This window comes from Hemitrygon akajei, chromosome 6 (assembly GCF_048418815.1).
Source record: "Hemitrygon akajei chromosome 6, sHemAka1.3, whole genome shotgun sequence".
NCBI classification, from domain to species: Eukaryota; Metazoa; Chordata; class Chondrichthyes; order Myliobatiformes; family Dasyatidae; genus Hemitrygon; species Hemitrygon akajei.
Window position 1 is genome coordinate 169,947,531 of NC_133129.1, and position 19,528 is coordinate 169,967,058.

Below are 19,528 nucleotides of genomic sequence, written 5' to 3' on the forward strand. Positions count from 1 at the left end.
GAAATTTGTTGGTTTGCAGCAACAATACAGAGTAAAGACATAAAAATCTGTAGCCTACAAAAATAAATAAATAATGCAAGAAAAGCAAGGAATAACAAGGTAGAGTTCATGGACCATTCAGAAATCTGATGGCAGGCAGGAAGAAGCTGTCCCTGAATCACTGATACTATGGGTCTTCAGCCCCTGTACCTCCTTCCTGATGGTACTAACAAGAAGATACCATGTCCCGGATAGACAGGGCCCTTAATGATGGATGCTACCTTCTTGAGACACTACCTCAAGTACTGGAGACTCCAGTGAGACAACTGTTTAGAATGATCTCCACTGTGCATTTATAGAACTTAGTCAGAATCTTTGATGACACACCAATTCTTGTCAAATTTCTAACAAAGTAGAGCAGCTGCCATGCCTTCTTCGTGATTGCATCGACCTGAGAATTTATTAATGCCTTTGAAAATATCCTGCATGGTAGGTTGCTACTGCAAGTTAAGACAGAAGGGATTCAAGGTTAGTGGGCTAATCGGAACCAAAATTGGCTTTTTGAGTAAGAAGATAAGAGTGGAAGGATACCTTTCTGATTGGATGCCTGTGACCTGAGGTGCAATGCAGGGATTAGTCAAAATCAAAGCTAATTTATTATCAAAGTATGTATATAATATTAATAATAATAATAAACACTTTATATTATTACTTTATATGTCATCATATACTATCTTGAGATTCATTTTCTTGTAGGCATTTACAGGAAAGCAGAGAAATACAATAGAATTTATGAAAGAGTGCATAAAGACTGAAAATGTACAGAAGATGACAATTTGTGCAAATACACAAAAAGAAAATAACAGAAATAATAATAAATAAATAAGCAATAAATATTGAGAACATGAGATGAAGAGTCCTTGAAAGTGAGTCTATTGGTTGTGGGAACAGTTCAGTGATGAGGCAAGTGAAGTTGAATTAAGCTATCCCTTCTGGTTCAAGAACCTGATGGTTGAGGGGTAATAACTGCTCCTGAACCTGGCGGTGTGAGTCCTGAGGCTCCTGTACCTCCTTCCTGATAACCTTGGTAGCAGAGGTCCCTGATGACGATGCTGCTTTCCTGTGACAAAACTGAACATCAATGGTCAATGGTGGGGAGCGTTTTACCCATGATTGACTGGGCCATATCCATTATTTTTTGTAGGATTTTCCATTCAAGAGCATTGGTGTTTCCATACCAGGCTGTGATGCAACCAGTCAATGTTGCATTAACACATCTCACATCACACATCTATAGAAGTTTGTCAAAGTTTTAGAAGTAATTTTTTTCGAGCTTCTAAGTAAAGGCACTGCCATGCTTTCTTCGTAATTGCATTTACGTCAAAGTCCTAAAATCTACACTATCTACCTCAGGGTGATCATGCCACTGTAAAATTACCACCAATACAGCCTCCGCTAAATTCTCTAACCTCACTGGCTGGACAATCAAATTAATATTATTATTCTCACCTGAGCTAACATCTCCAGTATTAAGGCCTGAGCTACACTCAATTGGCTCCTTTGGGTAGACCATGTCATTCATTTGTTCATCTCCTGATATAGACACAATTTTCAAAGGATAACCAGAGGAAAATGTTAGGATTCCTTTTATAACTCCATGTCCAATCTTTCATACCCTGCTTGAAACAAACCTTGAACATCCCACCAACTTTTGGGAATCTCTTATCCATGACCATCAGGATGCTATGAAGAACCTGAAGTTCATGCATCAGAAACACATAGCTACTGAATTAATGCAACAGGTATACACATCACAAACAAACTTTTCATCCCCCCCCACCTCAACTTCTGTCCCTGATACTATGGAAGAGACTGCAAGACCAACATTAGTCTCACTCATCACCACCTGAGCCCACAAAACTGGAGTGGAAGAAGTAATCCTCAATCCCAAGGTATTGCTGACGAAGACTACCAAGCCATTATTACTTTTAGCAAATTTTTTGAGCCTAAAATTCAAATTCAATGTATGTACATCAGAATTCGGACATAACATCAAGCATTTATTTTCCTGCAAATACTGCCCTTATTATGGGGTTGGGTCCAGAATTTCACCTTGCGATGATACCGAGCACCAGCCTAACACATACCACACACACACGTTTTCTAATGCTGAAGGTAAACAATACAATGACTATAAGTGAAAGACTTGAATCATTAAAGCTTCCAGCACATTGCTTTGCTGAGCATCCTGAACTTGGAGATATCGTACCATTGGTTCATTATCACTGACTATAAATCCCGAGCTTCCTGCTCAGCAGCACTGTAGGAACGCCCACTTTGGAAGGACTGCTACAGTTCAAGGCAACGGCTCAAGTTCAAGCTCAAGTTTAATTTTCATTCAATGAAACATCATTGCTCCAAAGCCAAGGTGCAAAACACAGTACCGATAGTCATACACAGCACAAAGCACAGATAATGTATCAGTAAAATACAGTCAGACAAACAGACCCACCACATCCTTAAGAGCATTTAGGAATAGGGCTTAAATGCTGGCCTTACATTGAGATTAAAGAGAGATTAGCTTTATTTGTCACGTGTGTCATTTATGTCTACAACCAACACAGTCCAAGATGTGCTGAGGGCAGCCCTAAAGTGTCAACATAGTATGCCGGCATTTACAAACCCTAAGCCACACGTCTTTGAATGTGGATACAGGAAGAACATTCAATCTTTTTACAGACAGTGGCGGAAATTGAACCCTGATCTTCCAACTGCTAGTGCTATAAAGTGTTACATCAACTACTATGCACATTGCTCAAATTAATAAGCTAAAAACGTTTATTTATGGTAGTTATTCATAATGATTTGTGCCTCTGATCGATTTGTCACTTTGGACTGTAATGGAAAGAATATATTCTTTGGCCTTAACTCTCCAGTCCCATAAGCTTATGTCCAACTAGCTCTGACATTCAATGAACAAAATTGTCACACTGGATCCTCTTATTACGCAAAGTCCAAGTACTGCAAGAAGTGAACATGCACAAGTCTTATTTTTATAAATACTTGAATAAGGAAGTGGAAGAGTGGGTTAGTAAGTTTGTGGATGGCATAAAGTTTGGTGGTCTTGTGGATAGTGTAGGTGGTTATAGATTACAACAGGACATTGCTGGATTCAGTTCTTTCAACAGAAATCTTGAATCAGGGATTAAACATTGATATGAACCACTGCTCAAATCCAAATAAAGATAGCTAAAGCTTTCATGAAAGTGCAACGTGCCAAAATAAGGTAATTTCAAAAATCCATGGAAAACAGTGCAAAAATCCGTGCACAAAATGAAAATGAAAATCCTAACTCCCCTGTCATAAATTGATGCTGTAGGTTGAATTATAAAATGCATGCAGCTCGGGTGAGCTGGATCACCAGATATGGAAATAAGCTCTTGATTCTACAGCATTCCTTCCTCCATTTAGATGATGGACTATCTGGTTAGTGCAGAGAGTTCTAATCTTGGTGGTACATTGAACAAGCATTAGTGCATCTTTCAGAATCAACTCATTAATATTGCTGCAGTCATCCATTACAAGAAAATGAAATGCTGTGAAAATTGAAGTAATTGCTGGAATGGGCATATCCGATCACAGGGTCTCAAATGTTTAAGGTTCATCTAAGGGGCTAAAGCCATCAGCTTCCACAGCAACTATCCTTTCTCACCCATTAACTGAATCAAGTCTGTGGACTGACATTTTCCAGGAAGCAGCCAAGAAAGCCTGCTTTCTTTCAAACTTGCTGACTTGATTTTTAATCCTAGCATAGTATATGATCTTCACTCAATGTTATAACCAGTGACTGTCAAATTAAAATTATTTAACACCAGACATTCTGCAGATGCTGGAAATCCGGAATAACACGCACAGAATGCTGAAGGAGCTCAGCCGAGCAGGCAGCATCAGTACTTACTGCCTGATACATTGGTGGTGTTTAGGGCAGCAATGAAGGTCCTTCATCTCTGGTGGTGGTCAGGGCTTCTTTCATCATGGCAGTAGCTTCCACTTGGTTTTCGCTACTGTCAGACATGCAAGTCCTGGGTGGAGACTCAGAATACTGTCACACTCAGATGTAGAAAGATTCTTCATTGCTGTTTCCGTAACGATTTTGTTTTACCAGTCAGGGGTCGTTAGCCCTAAGCTGAGCCCCAGAAGCTGGAGAACTGGTGGACTACTATTAGTCTGTCCTCTACCTTTTGACCTGTTTGGCATGGGTGACCCTATCAAGAGCCAAACCGCAAAGCCCTGACTCCAGCCAACAAGCTCTTTGGGACATCGAGGTACACAAGCTTCCAAAGTCCTCTTGGAGGAGGCAGCGTCAGTGACAAGGACTAAACAGTCAACATTTCAGGCCAAAACCGGGTCTGCTGAGTTCCTCCAGCATATTGAGTGTGAAGACTATTCAAATATGGGCACATTGGATCTGGGGAACTGAGTTAAAAACCGGCCACAATGAGTGCTTGTTACAGTCATTCTTAATTGTATATTTTCAAATAGTCCATTTTTTTTTTGAACAAGTACGATTCACTTTAATTAGATGCTTGCGATTTGAGAAATCAAATCACAGAATGAGACAATGTTGAACTTACTCTGCATTCACGGCACTTGGATTTCAAAGCTCTCTGACCTTCGGCAAGCTTCTGACCCCCATAGAGACATATAGCTGCAGAATCAAACAAAATAAAATGCTGTTATGTGCAATCTGTCAGATTAGGAAAAAAGAAACTGTGCATAATCACTTTGGCACACCCTCAGATATGATCACTGGCAATGCGTCCAAGAAAATGAAATGAAGAATATTAATTATATGTTGCCTTTCAGGAAGCAATTTGTAAAGAAACAATCCCACACTCAGCACTGGCGTGCTTAAATAGAGGTCAAATTGTGCAATTGCGCCTTGAATGGATGACCTGGGTTCAAGTCACAGTCTTGATGGACATTCACATCATCTTTTTGCTAAAGAGTGGCTTGCTTTGCTCAATTGGCCTCAGCAAATAGATGACTAACACCCAGAAGGAGAGAAATGCAATTACAAAATACACGATGTCATGAAGGACATCTTTTATTCTCCTGACCTTTCTGTTATATCAGGGACATCTTTGACAGAGAACATAGACAAATCTGCAATCATTTAACCCATTTGTTTATCTAAGGTCTGGGATAATGGACTGAAATAACTAAAGTTTTGATTTATATCACCATTCCCCAAAGGAGTTCTGACGTGTCCTGGGATTTGAGAACATTGCAGGTTAACTTTCAGGGCAATTCCAAAGCACCAGAGCAACACAAAAATAACAAACTCTCGTTTTCCTATTTTATCCACAGTGACTGGGGAGAAACAAAAAATCAAAACATCTAGATAAAGGAGGAAAAATAATCGCCTTGCTGATCGTGCTTAAGATGTTAAAACAGGTATCGCATCAGTTTGTCCTGCTCATGCGGACATAAAAGGGCTTCTGGTCCCCAGAGATGTCACAGTGAGGAACAATGGTAGCCAGGATGCCGTATGATGAATGATTTAGTAAAGCAAAAGAAGCATAGAATTTTACAGCAAATAAAGGTGACACAACCCGTTATATCCATGCTAATCAAATAATAGCTTAATCCACTTTCCAACTCATGATGCACAGCCTTTAGGTTATGACTTCTGAAATGGTCATCCAAATAAGACCATAAGACAAAGAAGCAGAATTAAGTCATTCAGCCCACTGAGCCTGCACTGTCATTCCTAAAGGCTGATTTATTCACCTCCTCAACCAGATTCTTCTGCCTTCTCCCCATGACCTTTGATGCCCTTACTAATTAAGTCAGAACAAGAATCAGGTTTAATATCACTGGCTAATGTCATGAAACCTGTTGCTTTGCAGCAGCTGTACCATAAAATACATAATAAAAAAACTGCAAACTACAATAAGAAAGCATATTTTATATTATATAGCACATATCAGTACTATGCAGAAGTCTTACGCACATGTAAAATAATTCTGTAAAGTGAGATGCTTTAAAAATATTGAAAAGTTTCTAAACATCAAAAAGCCTACTATAAAGAGCAGTGAACAGTAAAAAAAAGACTAAATCAAATCAAGATTTGGTGTGGCCACCCTTTGCCTTTAAAACTGCATCAATTTTCTTAGGTACACTGTCATGCAGTTTTATGAGAAAATCGGCTGGTAGGTTGTTCCAAGCATTTTTGAGAACTTGCCACAGTTCTTCTGCAGACGCCGACTGCCTCACTTGCTTCTGTCTCTCCAGGTAATCCTAGACAGCCTTGATGATGTTGAAATCAGGCTCTGTGGAGGCTATCATCTGAAACCATATTAAGAAATCTATGGTGCCTAACACTTTTGCACAGTACTGTATATAAATTTAATAAATAGTGCAAAAAGAGTGGAAAAACAGTGAGGTCGAGCATATGGAATTATTGTCCATTTCGAAAGTTAATGGCAGAGGAGAAGAGGCTGTTCCTAAAATGTTGAGTGTGTGTCTTCAGACTCCTGTACCACCTTCTTGATGGTAGCAATGAGAAAATGGCACATCCTGGGAAATGGGGTCCTTAATGATGGATGCAGCCACTTTTGAAGATGTCCTACCAACCTCCTATCAACTCCTGCTTTAAGTACACCCAATACTTTAAATTGCTTCTGCCACCCTTGCAAACAGTGAGTTTCAAAACTCAGCACCACCAACCTCCCTCCACTAGTCCCTGCCTACCATCTGTTCACGGAGTGGAAGTAACATTCAACAGTTTCTCTGGAATCATCTAACCCTGGACCTTCTGTCACCTCTCCGAAAGGAAATTGATCTTTTCTGAAAGAATAGAGCATCTAAGAACCTCAACATCTCTCAACTACTTTAAGGTGCTGATTGGAATAAAAGAAACAGAAATAACCTATATTTTACTTGAAAGGCATAGGATAGTAAAATGTCCAACTGCGCTTTATACGAACCTTATAAATTATAATGTTCCCCCTAAATGGCTATTGAGAGACACATTTTAAAGAATGTTGTAAAGGATCAAAGAGGGTAGAATAATGAAGATATTTGTGATGTACAGTAAGTTCAAAAACTTAGGACTGATCTGGAGGCCTAACATTAAAGTTTGCTGATTACATCTGGTAGTTAGTCGGCTGATGTAAAAAGACATAAACGAATCAAAGGGGGGTTGATAGACATGTGAGAGAAAGAATAAGTTGTAAGGCTACAGAGAAATAAGGAGAAGGGCTATGGGACTAATGAGATTGCTCAGTTGGAAGTTAGCAAACCTTCCTTGAGTAGTCAACAAGTCTATCATATGAAAGAGCAGTGCTTTCAAATAAGCCAAGATAAATCAACATTGGTTCAGAATTATGAATGGCAAATTTAGTCAATGTTAGATACACATTCTTTACCCTGTTGGTAACGAATAGCTTGATCAATTGTGAGGAAATATTACTCAAGCAAGGATACAGAACTTCTCTAACTAAAACCAGACTTTTAATGAGAAGCAACACACACAAAATGCTGGAGGAAATTATCAGGCCAGGCAGTATCTATGGACAAGTGTAAACAGTCGATGCTTCGGGCCAAGACCCTTCGCCAGGATCTTTTGTCTCAGCCTGAAACATCGACCATCTCCTTTCTTTCCCCATAGCAGGCCAGGCAGCATCCGAGTTCCTCCAGCATTTTGTGTGCGTTGCTAGGATTTCCAGCATCTGCAGATTTTCTCATCTTTTAATAAGAATATCACTGCAGGTGGTCCTGAAAGGCAAAATCAAATATGCTAAAGAAACTCCTTGATCTAAACCAATTTTCTGATCTCAGAAAGGGATCTGCAAGCCCCCTCCTGCTTTCATTGGCACAAGTTTTCTTGATGCAGAAAGAAATTCTAGTCCTATGGGCACAGGAAAGCTGATCAGATCTCATAATGGCACGTTGGTTCATGCTGAGAGAGTGCGGAGTTTTCAGAGCTATCAGAGCATAAGGCCATCCTATGTCATTGTGCCAAGTACACAATATTGTAGAGCACTATTATTCAGCTTTACTTCATTCAAAGGAACCAAATGTCTGAGGTAGTGTATAATGCACAATTTAACAGTGTAGGCATGTGGTTTTGGACAGATTTCCACTGCCGATTGGATGAAATGTGGAATCAACATGCTGCCTGTAAGATTTTCAGTTAATCTAAAGGATTCCATGGCATTATTCAAAGAACGTTAAAGCACCATACAGTTAATAGCCAGACATTTAGCTGTGATGGTGAACATGGCTCTGGGGTCCAAGTCCACAGCTCCTTGAAAGTGGCTACACAGGCTAATAGGGGGTAGTAAAAAAATAGGCACGTGCCAGCCTCAGTTTTATTAGTCAAAGAACTGAGTTCAAGAGTTGGGAAAGTATGTTGCAACTCTTGTTTCTGGAACATCATATTTAGTTCTGGTTGCACCATTATAGAACGTATGTTGAGGATTTGGTCAGGGTACAGAAAAGGTTTACCAGGGTGCTGTGAGGATTAGAGGGCTTGAGATATAAGGAGAGGTTGAACAAACATGAGTTGTTTCCGGTGGAGGCTGAGGGGAAATCTGATAAATATCTATAAGATTATGAAAGGGATAGAGAGATTAGGTAGCCAGTATCTTCTCTCCCATGGATGAAATATTGAACACAAGAGGGCCTGCATTCAAGGTGAGAGGAGTTACATTCATAGATGTGTGATGCAAGTTTTTTTTTAAACATATAAAATGTTTCACGCCTGGAATGCGATGCCTGGTATGGTGGTGGAGGCAAATACAATAGAGAAGTTCAGGAATCTCTTTGACAGGCACATGATTTTTCAGGAAATGAAAGGATATGGACATTACATAGGCAGAAGGGATTAGTTTAGTTGGTCATTTGATTACTAATTAAATAAATGTGGCAAAAAATTGTGCTCTATTCCATGTTCCATGAATGTACTCCCAACATCTTTGAGGAAGTGTGTTCCTTGATCATCAAATTGATCAAATGGTTCCTTAGCCATTGTATGTAAATAATATCGATTACAACGCTACAGTAAGTCACTCGCTGTAAAATAGTTTGGTGTACTTTGGGGAAAGTCTATATCAATTTAAATTATTTCATTAATGAATCATGTTTAATGTTCCTAACACTTCTTTTCACACTGATCTTTAGAAACTCACTGGTACTTGCAAGGAATATCACAGTTATGGGTTCCGTTCACAGAAGTGTGTGTGTGTGTGTGTGTGTGTGTGTGTGTGTGTGTGTGTGTGTGTGTGTGTGTGTGTGTGTGTGTGTGTGTGTGTGTGTGTGTGTGTGTGTGTGTGTGTGTGTGTGTGTGTGTGTGTGTGTGTGTGTGTGTGTGTGTGTGATATAAAGTTCCCATTCATTTAATAGGAACTTTAATAAGTTGTACATCCTATTTTGTCTATCAATACTAATGAAAAACAAGAAAATGATAAGATATTGCTATGCATTCATAAATGCAATATCAAATGAGAATGTAGAATCTTAAGAATAAATTTCAGATCAAATGGGAACATTGAAAAAACAAAAAGTGAAATGGTTCAGTTTTGGAATCAATTTATGCTCGAGAAAGCAAGCCAATGTAGTTCATCAGTTCAGGAGTCAACAGGTGTGAACTGAATTTACCGTACAATTGGAAATACCACAGATTCACTCTTCTTAAAATCTTTGCTGAATAAGATACAGACATTTATATTAGAAAAGTACACATAAGTACTGCTCTGAATGTTCAAATTAATGCAGACAGAATATATTTCACCTGAACATTACCTCTCAGAAGGGAGTCTACAATCATTGTTAGTGGGTAATAAGAGGTGCAATTGAAGAGCAGCACTGTGACATGTTGTAGACGGTGATGTTCTATGCTACACTAATGATCAATATGTACTGTTAACTAAGTGCTACCTTGGCAATTCTAATAACAGCTTGCCTTTTCACAGATAACATGTATAAAAATAAGCTGAATAGCTTTTCTTTGAATGATACTGGTGAAGATAAATTACTGCCAGGAGATATTGCTACATTACATTAACCTTCAGTCTGCATAGAGATAATCTCCAAATTGAAAAAATTTATTAATTTTCTAATGACATGGAAAGCTATCAATGTTTTATCTTAATTGTAAATTGACAGTGAGCTGTTTGCTGTTTGCCTGTATTGTGCACTACATGTATTTTGAATTATATTTTATTTACTTATTTATGGTCATATTTTGGTTTATGTTTTGTGGGTGTCAGTGATCTGGAGGAGTGATCTGTTTTCATTTGGTTGTATATAAACTTTAACTTGAAGGAAGGAAACAGGATTTGTCAATGATTTCAGCAGATGCTCTTTGTCAGCTGTGGTAATCAAAAGGATATACTAGATAGTGCCTAATTTTGCAAAATCACTTAATTTTAAAAGGATAGAGAGGAGACAGCTGAACATCCCATAATTAAAATCAGTTCTCAGTGGAGGCACAGGTTATAATATTTGAGCAGTGAAAAAGGATATTTGGAAGAGGAAAGCTTGTGAAGCTCTCCTCACAACATGGAGTAATGTTGAACAAGAGTGTGGGTCACAACATGTGCCCTCACCAATGCATAATCTTGTCTGTAGTGGCTCCTTGGTAGAAGTGAAGCTTCCAAAAATCCTGTAGAATGCTAGGGGGTACGTTAGCAAGGCAATAGAGAGGAGATTTAATGCAAACATAATACTCTTCAACCCAAACTTTAAAAGCCAAGTTGCATATTGAGATTAACAAATATCAAGTAGTAACACATTTATATCAGGAGGATTTACACTGGTATTAAACCCTTTTGTTTATGCCTACTAAATAAAGTGATGAAAATGCCAAAGCTACACACACAAAATGTTGGAGGAACTCAGCAGGTCAGGTAGCATCTGTGGAAATAAATAAACAGTCAACATTTCAAGCCAAGACCCTTCTTCAGAACTTGAAAGGAAGTGGGAAGACTCCAGAATAAAAAGTGGACTGGGGCGGTGGGGGGGGGGGGGGGGGGGGGGGGGTGGTGGTGAAGGATGGTGGCTAAAAGGCGATAGGTGAAGCCAGATGGGCAGGACATGTAAAGGGCCAGAAAGGAAGGAATCTGATTTGAAAGGAGAGTGGACCAGAGAAGAAATGGAAGGAGAAGGGGATCCAGGGGGAAGTGATAGGCAGGTGAGAAGAGGAAAAAGGCCAGAGTGAGGGGAGGGAAACACTTTTTTTACCTGAAGAGGAAATCAATATTCTTGCAATCAGGTTGAAAGCTACCCAGACGGAATGTAAGGTGTTGCTCCTCTACCCTGAGGGTGGCCTCATCTTAGCACAAGCGGAGGCCATGGACCAACATATCAGAACGGGAATGGGAATCAGAAATAAAATGCTTGGTCACCTGGAATTTCAGCTTTAGAAGGTTGGAGCAGAGATGCTCAACGAATCAGTCCTTCAATTTATGACGGGTCTCATCAATGTAGAAGAGGCCACATCAGGAGCACCGGACACAGCAGACAACTCCAGCAGATTTGCAGGTGAAGTGTTGTTCAGGGCCATGATTGGAGGTGAGGAAGGAGGGGAATGGGCAGGTGTAGCACTTTGCCTGCTCTCAGGGATTAGTGCCGGGAGAGAAATTAGTGGGGACAGATGAATGGACAAAGGAAACTCGGAGGGATCCCTGTGAATGAGGAGAGAGGGGGCAGGAAAAGCTATTATTAATGCTTTTTGAGATAGTGATTTAGATGCATATCATATTCTTTACTGAGTTAAGTATTGTATGTAATTAGCTTTGCTACAACAAGTGTATGGGACATTGGAAAAAAGTTGAATTTCCCCATGGGGATGAATAAAGTATCTATCTATCTATCTATCTATCTAGGAGGTAAAGATATGTCTGGTAGTAGGATCCCTTTGGAGACGACAGAAGTTGCGGAGGATGATGTGTTGGATGCAGAGGCTCATGGCGGAGATAAGGACAAGAGGAACTCTATCACTGTTGAGGCGGGGTGAGCGCAGATGTTCGGGAAATGGAGGATATGTGGGTGAGGGAGCTCAATGGTGGCAACACTGACCTAATTTTGACTGAAGGGAGGCAAAAACTTGAAGATTCTTTTATAAACACATTTTAAATAAAATGTCATAATTTTCTCCCAAAACCTCCTTTTAAGATATTTCTTCAAAATTACCTCTTTGCCAAAGTTTTTGCTCATCTGTCCTAATGTGACATGGTATTGTGCTTTATAGGTTAATTCTTCTGTGAAATGCCTAGGGATGTTTCACTACATTAAAGTCTGTAATGAGGCAAAATAAAAATTGTGCAAGGGGAAAAAATGTAATTATGATGTGGCGTAATCTTTGCAGGTAGCTAATGTCAGTGAGATAAGAGTCACAGTGTTGTTTAGTATTTAGAAATAAAAAAGCATATTTTTTAGGACCAGATTTCTGCCGTTCCATAAAGCAGAGAAGTAAAATGCCCCTATAGCCGCTATTAGATATAGTATGCTAAATTCAAAAGGAGTACTTATAAATGGCTCAGTGACACATCCAAAATTAGTGCGGCAAAAACAAAATCTTTAGATTCATCCACAATCTAAATCATTTATGCACAACCTCAATGTATAATATTGATCCAAGTGCTAGAGACAAGGAATAATTGTGTGATAAAAAGATGCTAATCAATGAATCACATTGAGTCCTGTGATGCAAATATCCCTATAAAGTACAAGGAAAGAATAGCAGAATAGCTGAAGAAGGAAGCAGAAAACACAATAATAAACTTACTGATACATGTAAATTTGTGCTACTCCAATTCCGTTAAGAGGTATTTTAATCGGACTGATAAATCATAGCATGCAATAAAAGTGAAACAAGCATTAACTAATGTGTTGTTTCGTTTCAACTGGGGACAGTGAAATTCAGGACTACAATGTCCTGTCAGTGATAATGCAGACAGTCATATTTCATCCATGGTGATTAAATTAACTCAGAAACCCCATTAAATACTTACTGCCCATTACACCTGCTGGTGTTTAGGGCAACAGTGAAGGTCCTCCATCTCTGCCAGTCCACATTCCAGAAACCAATTTGGGGTCTTGAGACCAAGGACCAAAAAGCCCATTGCTTGGGATTAAATCAGCTTTGGGATCAGCAACAATCAACAGCAGAACGTACCTTTGCATTAGGAAAGTACAAATATCCTGACCACAGTAACGTAACTAGTTCAGCAATTCAGCAGAAGTTATGTTTTACCAATAGTCTTTTTATTGGAAAGGTTTCCATCAAGAAGACTGCTTAGGTTTAGTTCAAGGGCAAGATTTTGAAATTTACTTCCAAAATATTATCCCATTCTATTGAGATATCATAATATATCTTGATGAGAATCAATAATCAATAATTATTTTGATTAACTTCAATAAAATGTGTTTGCTACTTGCTTTTATTTAAATCACTTAATATTGAAATCCAGTCTTCCCTGTAGCACAGAAAAGGCATTTGGTTTCTACATATGATTATATATAACCCACATCTGAGATAGGGATATACTTTATATGGTCAGGGCATCAATTTTCATGGTCTGACATGCTGCTGATGGACACTTCTGCACACATACCAAAATAAGTTAATCTATTTCATATATAAATACAATAACCAATATTAAAAGGAAGTAGTATTCTCTGTAGAAAGAAATAGAGTAGGGCAGGTCCCATGGCACACATAATCTTTTTCCTCCATGACATTTTCCCTCAAAGGTTACAGCAGTTTAGGTTTGCATCATGTCTCCTCTGGTTTTGCATTAAATGTGATACAAGGATTAGAGGGCCCCTCAACTTGACAGAAAGTTCAATCGGACTGGCAAAGTCATTTATAGGATGGACCCAATTTGCTCAGAAATTAACAGAAGATGGCGCCAGTGAACAATGCAATCAAGGGCGACATCCTCCAGACAGTTCACAAAACTTCTTTCATGGCTTCTTTTTCTTTCAAATGTGGTTCTGCAATTGTAAGAACCAATGATCTACAATTTGGTGAGGGTGTGTTTTCAGGTCGATAGAGCGATCTGGCACTTTGCTATCTCCAAGGAGGTTCTGTGAGGTATGCGGTCTCGAGGCCAAGAAGCCTGGAGACAAGTGCATGGTCAACTCCACTTCTTGCCAATTAAAGAATCGAGGAAGATTGAAATCATTGAGGCGAGTGCAGAAGGTGAGAGGGCGTGCAGCACCGTCTGCTGGCCTCATGCTCGCCACTGCCACATGTGTGGGTTTCTCCCTCTCTCTCTCACTCGCTACTCTCGGCAGAAGGTCACTCTGTTTGAATGGTCTCTTTTTGCTGCCAAAGGATTGTGCTTGAGTCCTGGGTCTTGAGCAAGGTTTAATCGACATGGTTTGTGGATTGGATTCTGCAGTTACTGTTATGATGTGTTTCTGGTCACTCCTGTAGGCAATTTCGAATCAAGGTGCCCTGCAGATGGCAGACACTGAGCTGAAATGAATATGCCTACTCTTTCAATTTTTTGTTTCATAATCTGTGTTTATCGCTAATTTATTTCAGTTGCCATTTGTGCAATTTCTTTTGCACTTGGGTGGGGGTGATGTTTTTCTTTAAACAGGTTTACTTTGTTTCATGGCTGTCTGTGGGAAGATGAACCTCAGGAATGTATACTGCACACACAGTTCAATATTAAATGTACTTTGAATCATTACTTTTGAGGTCTCTCAGTAGAAGCTGAAATGTGGTGTGGGAAATCGCTTTAAGTTCACTTTTAACACATTGCCTCTGTTCAAAACATGAAAAATGAGCAAACGGTATAATACTCCAATTAGACCACCAGATTTTAAAATATTTGCTGTGAATGGTTTCAAAACATGAATATGGAAAATAGTTTAGGGGAATGGAAATTCATATGCTCCACCTCAGCACTAACCGCAGTGCAAGAAAATGTTACTAGTTGTTTGCAATGACTCCGCCAGCCAAATTCAAGAATGTTAGACTTCTCATAAATACAAGAAATTCTGTAGATGCTGGAAATCCAAAGCAACCCACATAAAATGCTGGAGGAGCTCAGCAGGTCAGAGTGCGGTTTGAGCACTCTCAGTCATCTATGGAAATGATTAAACTGTCAACATTTTAGGCTTCTTCAGGACTGGAAAGGAAGGAGGGTGATTCCAGAATAAAAAGCTATGTGCGTAGGAAAGGTAAAGAGTTGGAGAGGAAGGAATCCGATAGGAGAGGAAAGAGGACAATAGGAGAAAGGAAAGGAGGAAGGAAGATAACAGACCAAAGTGAGGAATAGAAGAGGGGAAGAGGGGGAGGGATTTTTTTTATTTAGAAAGAGAAATCAATATTCATGCCGTCAAGTTGGAGGTTAACCAGATGGAATACAAGGTGTTGCTTCTCCACCCTGAAGGTGGGCTCATCATGGCACAAGAGGAGGCCATGGAATGGGAATGGAAATCGGAATTAAAATGTTTGACCACTGGGAGATGGAGAGAAGGTACCCAGCAAAGCAGTCCCCCATTTTATGATGGATCTCACCACTGTAGAGGAGGCCCTGTCAGGAGGAGCGGACATAGCAGATGACCCTAGTAGATTCACAAGTGAAGTGTTTGGGGCCCTGAATGGAGGTGAGGGAGGAGGTGAAAGGGCAGCTGTAGCACTTTGGAAACTTGCAGAGGGAAGTGCCGGGAGGGAGATTAGTGGGGAGGGACAAATGGACAAGAGAATCACGGCGGGAGTGATCCCTGCTGAAAGCAGGGTGAATGGGGGAGGTAAAGATATGTTTGGTGGAAAGATCCACCAGACTTTGCACTATCAATGATTCAGTTGAATCTTTAAGTGTTCTTCCATCTTATTCCACATCCCTATATCCCTACCAAAAGGCACCATCCATCTCAGCACCCTGTGTAATCTCCAAACAGGGATTGGTCAATAAGTTGAATACTATTACAGGAGTCAAAGGAATTGATATTTTGATTTAATTTTCATAACAAAGAAAGAAGATTATCAGAATGTATAAGCTTTTATTTTTGACCCAATGGTATTTACACAGAGGAAGTATAATAAAAACAATGAAAAGTCTGACTTGAGTTTTATCTATTTGAAGAATGTTATCACTGGGTTCTGACAGTCATAAGAATGAAACTTGCTTCCATTTTTATATTTTTATGCAATGAATGGTCAGAAATTATCATTGCCAAAATTCACTCTGTGGTAGTCTTGTAGGAACTCAGTCTAGCTCCATCTTGGACAATAACATGCCAGCATCTCCATGGCAACATTTCAGAATCATTATTCTGAACCGACCTGAAAGCAATATTTAAAAATAATCATATTGAAGTTCTTTTGATTGAGGACATTTTCATCTTTTTGCTATTTCTCATGTGCTAAAGGATATAGAGTATTATTCAATTCAGTAAAATTGGAAATCAAAATAGAAGTCTGCACAGTGGCAATATTTATATGAAACTCCATTTGGGTCAGGTTTTGAATAAGTTCTATATTCCTGAATTGCAATTTATGTGAAGCAACAGTAAGGTGTGTTACTCTTGTTCCCATTAAGCTTCCCTGAAAAATGTTTTCTAACAGAATTAATATAGTTCAAAGCGCTAATCTCACCAGATGGAGAGCAGCAGGGTGTACTCAGCATTTATCGCCGTACTTTTGTCGCTCTTTAGGATACTCTCATGGGGCAAGTGGATTGAGATTATTGCTCAAGTTACCTCAGCCCAGTTAGATTGAACTTAAAGTGGTTGGATGGGAGCAATGAAGGAAGTAGATTCACTCTGCTAAATTTTCATTTGTGATACATCATGTTGTAAGTAACAGAGACACCTCACTAATGAATCGATATGCTACATTATGAGAGCGTTGCATGTATACCACCCAATGCATCTTTGATGGTTAAATCCATAGTGAAACTGAACTGAAACTTCTTTGTTGTGGGTGGTACATTGCAATGAAAACATTTGCACAGCAGGCAGTATTTCCAACAGCCCCCGCAGTCCTACCTCAAAGGCAAGCAGAAGTCACTTAATCACATACCTTAATTTCCAAAAACAGATTATCAAAGCTTGTCCAAAAAGGGAAAGTGCCCCAGTTTCTTGCTATGACATTTCTTAGACTGGCTGAAAATACACATTGAGCACCAAGACCTATATTCTAGATAAAATGAAGACAGTTTGTAAAATCCAGAACATCGTGTGAAACCTTGAACAGCACACATCATGGAATCAATGCCAGCATAATGAGCTGAACTGAAATCAGATATGACAATGGTGGGATTTCAACTTAGGGGTAGGATAAAACTGCTGGATATTTGGAGGAATTTTAACTAGAAGCCAGTCTCAAACAGATAGAACATTTTATTTTATTTAATTTAGAGATACAACTCAGCTCAGCATTCCTCTCCCCCCCCCCCCCCCCCCCCGGCCCAATAAGACACACCACCCATCTATTTACACTAGCCTAATCACAGGACAATTAACCTACTGACCGGTACATCTTTGAACAGAAAGGGAGAACATACAAACTCCTTGCAGAGGGTGCCGGTATTGAACTCTGAACTCCAGGCGCCCTGAGTTGGAATTGTATCACGTTAACCATAGTGCAGCTTCCAGTGATCGTACCAAAAAGGCTGTTGGCTTTTGTCATCAGGCCAGGTATCACTGGAGGAAGTTTGTGTTTCTAATGACTTCATAGGAAGTCATTGCTCCTCATGTTATTTTTTTTTTTAAATCAAGATTCGGTTTCTGTCCCATGAGTGAGAGAATGCAGTTTAGTCAAGTGCAGGGGTATGTCACATTAATATATTCTTTGAAAACTTTTCAGATCAATTCCACCCGATTGGCATCAGGTGGATGGGATTTACTCAACCAGTATTTCTATTTCAGTGGTTGTACCAGTGAAACTTTCCCATTAGCTAATGTTATTGGCTAAAACTGATGCAAGGGGGTTACATCGAAACCCAAGCCAATATTTATTCAGTCAGCATCATGAAAATAGATTGATTAATACCCATCATGACATAGAATATTCCACTTATTAGGTCCATATCACAGCAGAACACTCCCACTGAAACCATTTCTCCTCTCTTCATCTCCCTGGAGGCCTTCAACCTATTCCCACTTTACAATAATCAGTGTGAATTTATAAAACCAGAACAGTACAATTAATCTACCAGCACATCTTAGGGAATTTTGAAAAACCACTGTCAAATCCCAAATGATCACGTGGAGAATGTACAAACTCCACTAAGACAGCACCCAGGTTAGTCCCTGGAGCAGTGAGACAGCAACAGTTTGGCCAAGATGCCATACTGCTTGTGAAATCTTGCTGAAATGAAAATAGTTTCATTGAGTTTCCATTTTGCAACTGTGACAAAACATCACACGATGTAGTAGTAGCAGCAAGCATTACAGTGTGCTCTAAATGGCACTTTAAAAATGTATCACATTATTACAATTCTCTCTTTTTTGTCTGGGGTGAAGTTAGAAAAGGGGAATTGTTGGGGGTAGACCAAAATGGTCGATCATAAGAGACCGAGAGCAGTTGTAAGGAAATCCCCTAATCACACTTCACAACATGATATTAATGAAGCCTTTGTGGAGGATAATCAGAGATTTTTCAACTTCTGAGAATGTCTAGTAACTTATTTTGAAATTGTGATAAACTGTCAGAAACACAAGGCAATGATCCACTGCAAATTTTCTTGGTCACATTAATGAGTAAATTTAATTAATGCTTTGTGCTCTGTGGTTATTTCAGATTGCAAATGGCGGATTCACAAATCTTGGTAAATCCCATACAGTTTTTCCCCAGAAAACTAAGGAAGTTATTCAATCAGAGTCAATTTAAAAAGTACCAAGCTGGAAACTTATAAAAAGAAACATTCTAATAAACCAGTGCAAATTCAGTTATGATTATGAACATTTGGAGAGGCATAATATGATTAGGAATAGTCAGCATGGCTTTGTCAAAGGCGAGCCGTGCCTTACGAGCCCGAGTGAATTTTTTAAGAATGTGACTAAACACATTGATGAAGGTAGAGCAGTAGATGTAGTGTATATGGTTTCAGCAAGGCATTTGATAAGGTACCCCATGCAAGGCTTATTGAGAAAGTAAAGAGGCATGGGATCCAAGGGGACGTTGCTTTGTGGATCCAGAACTGGCTTGCCCACAGAAGGCAAAGAGTGGTTGTAGACGGGTCATATTCTGCATGGAGGTCGGTGACCAGTGGAGTGCCTCAGGGATCTGTTCGGAGACCCCTTCTCTTCATGATTTTTATAAATGACCTGGATGAGTAAGTGGAGGGATGTGTTAGTAAATTTGCTGATGACACAAAGGTTGGGGTGTTGTGGATAGTGTGGAGGACGGTCAGAGGTTACAGCAGGACATTGATAGGTTGCAAAAATGGGCTGAGAAGTGGCAGATGGAGTTCAACCCAGATAAGTGTGAGGTGGTTCATTTTGGTAGGTCAAATATGATGGCAGAATATAGTATCGATGGTAAGTCTCTTGGCAGTGTGGAGGGCACAGTTTT

General features: G+C 39.5%; 1 protein-coding gene across 6 annotated transcripts in view; it reads right to left on the reverse strand.

The window, feature by feature from the left end:
* The window catches only part of LOC140729684 (protein kinase C-binding protein NELL1-like), a 915,540-nt gene that overhangs the window by 677,491 nt on the left and 218,521 nt on the right, over positions 1 to 19,528 (reverse strand). For all 6 annotated transcript variants that reach the window (XM_073049744.1, XM_073049741.1, XM_073049746.1 and 3 more), the window contains exon 10: positions 4,614 to 4,687. In XM_073049744.1, the coding sequence (XP_072905845.1) occupies positions 4,614 to 4,687 (74 nt within the window). The remainder of the gene's footprint in view (positions 1 to 4,613; positions 4,688 to 19,528) is intronic.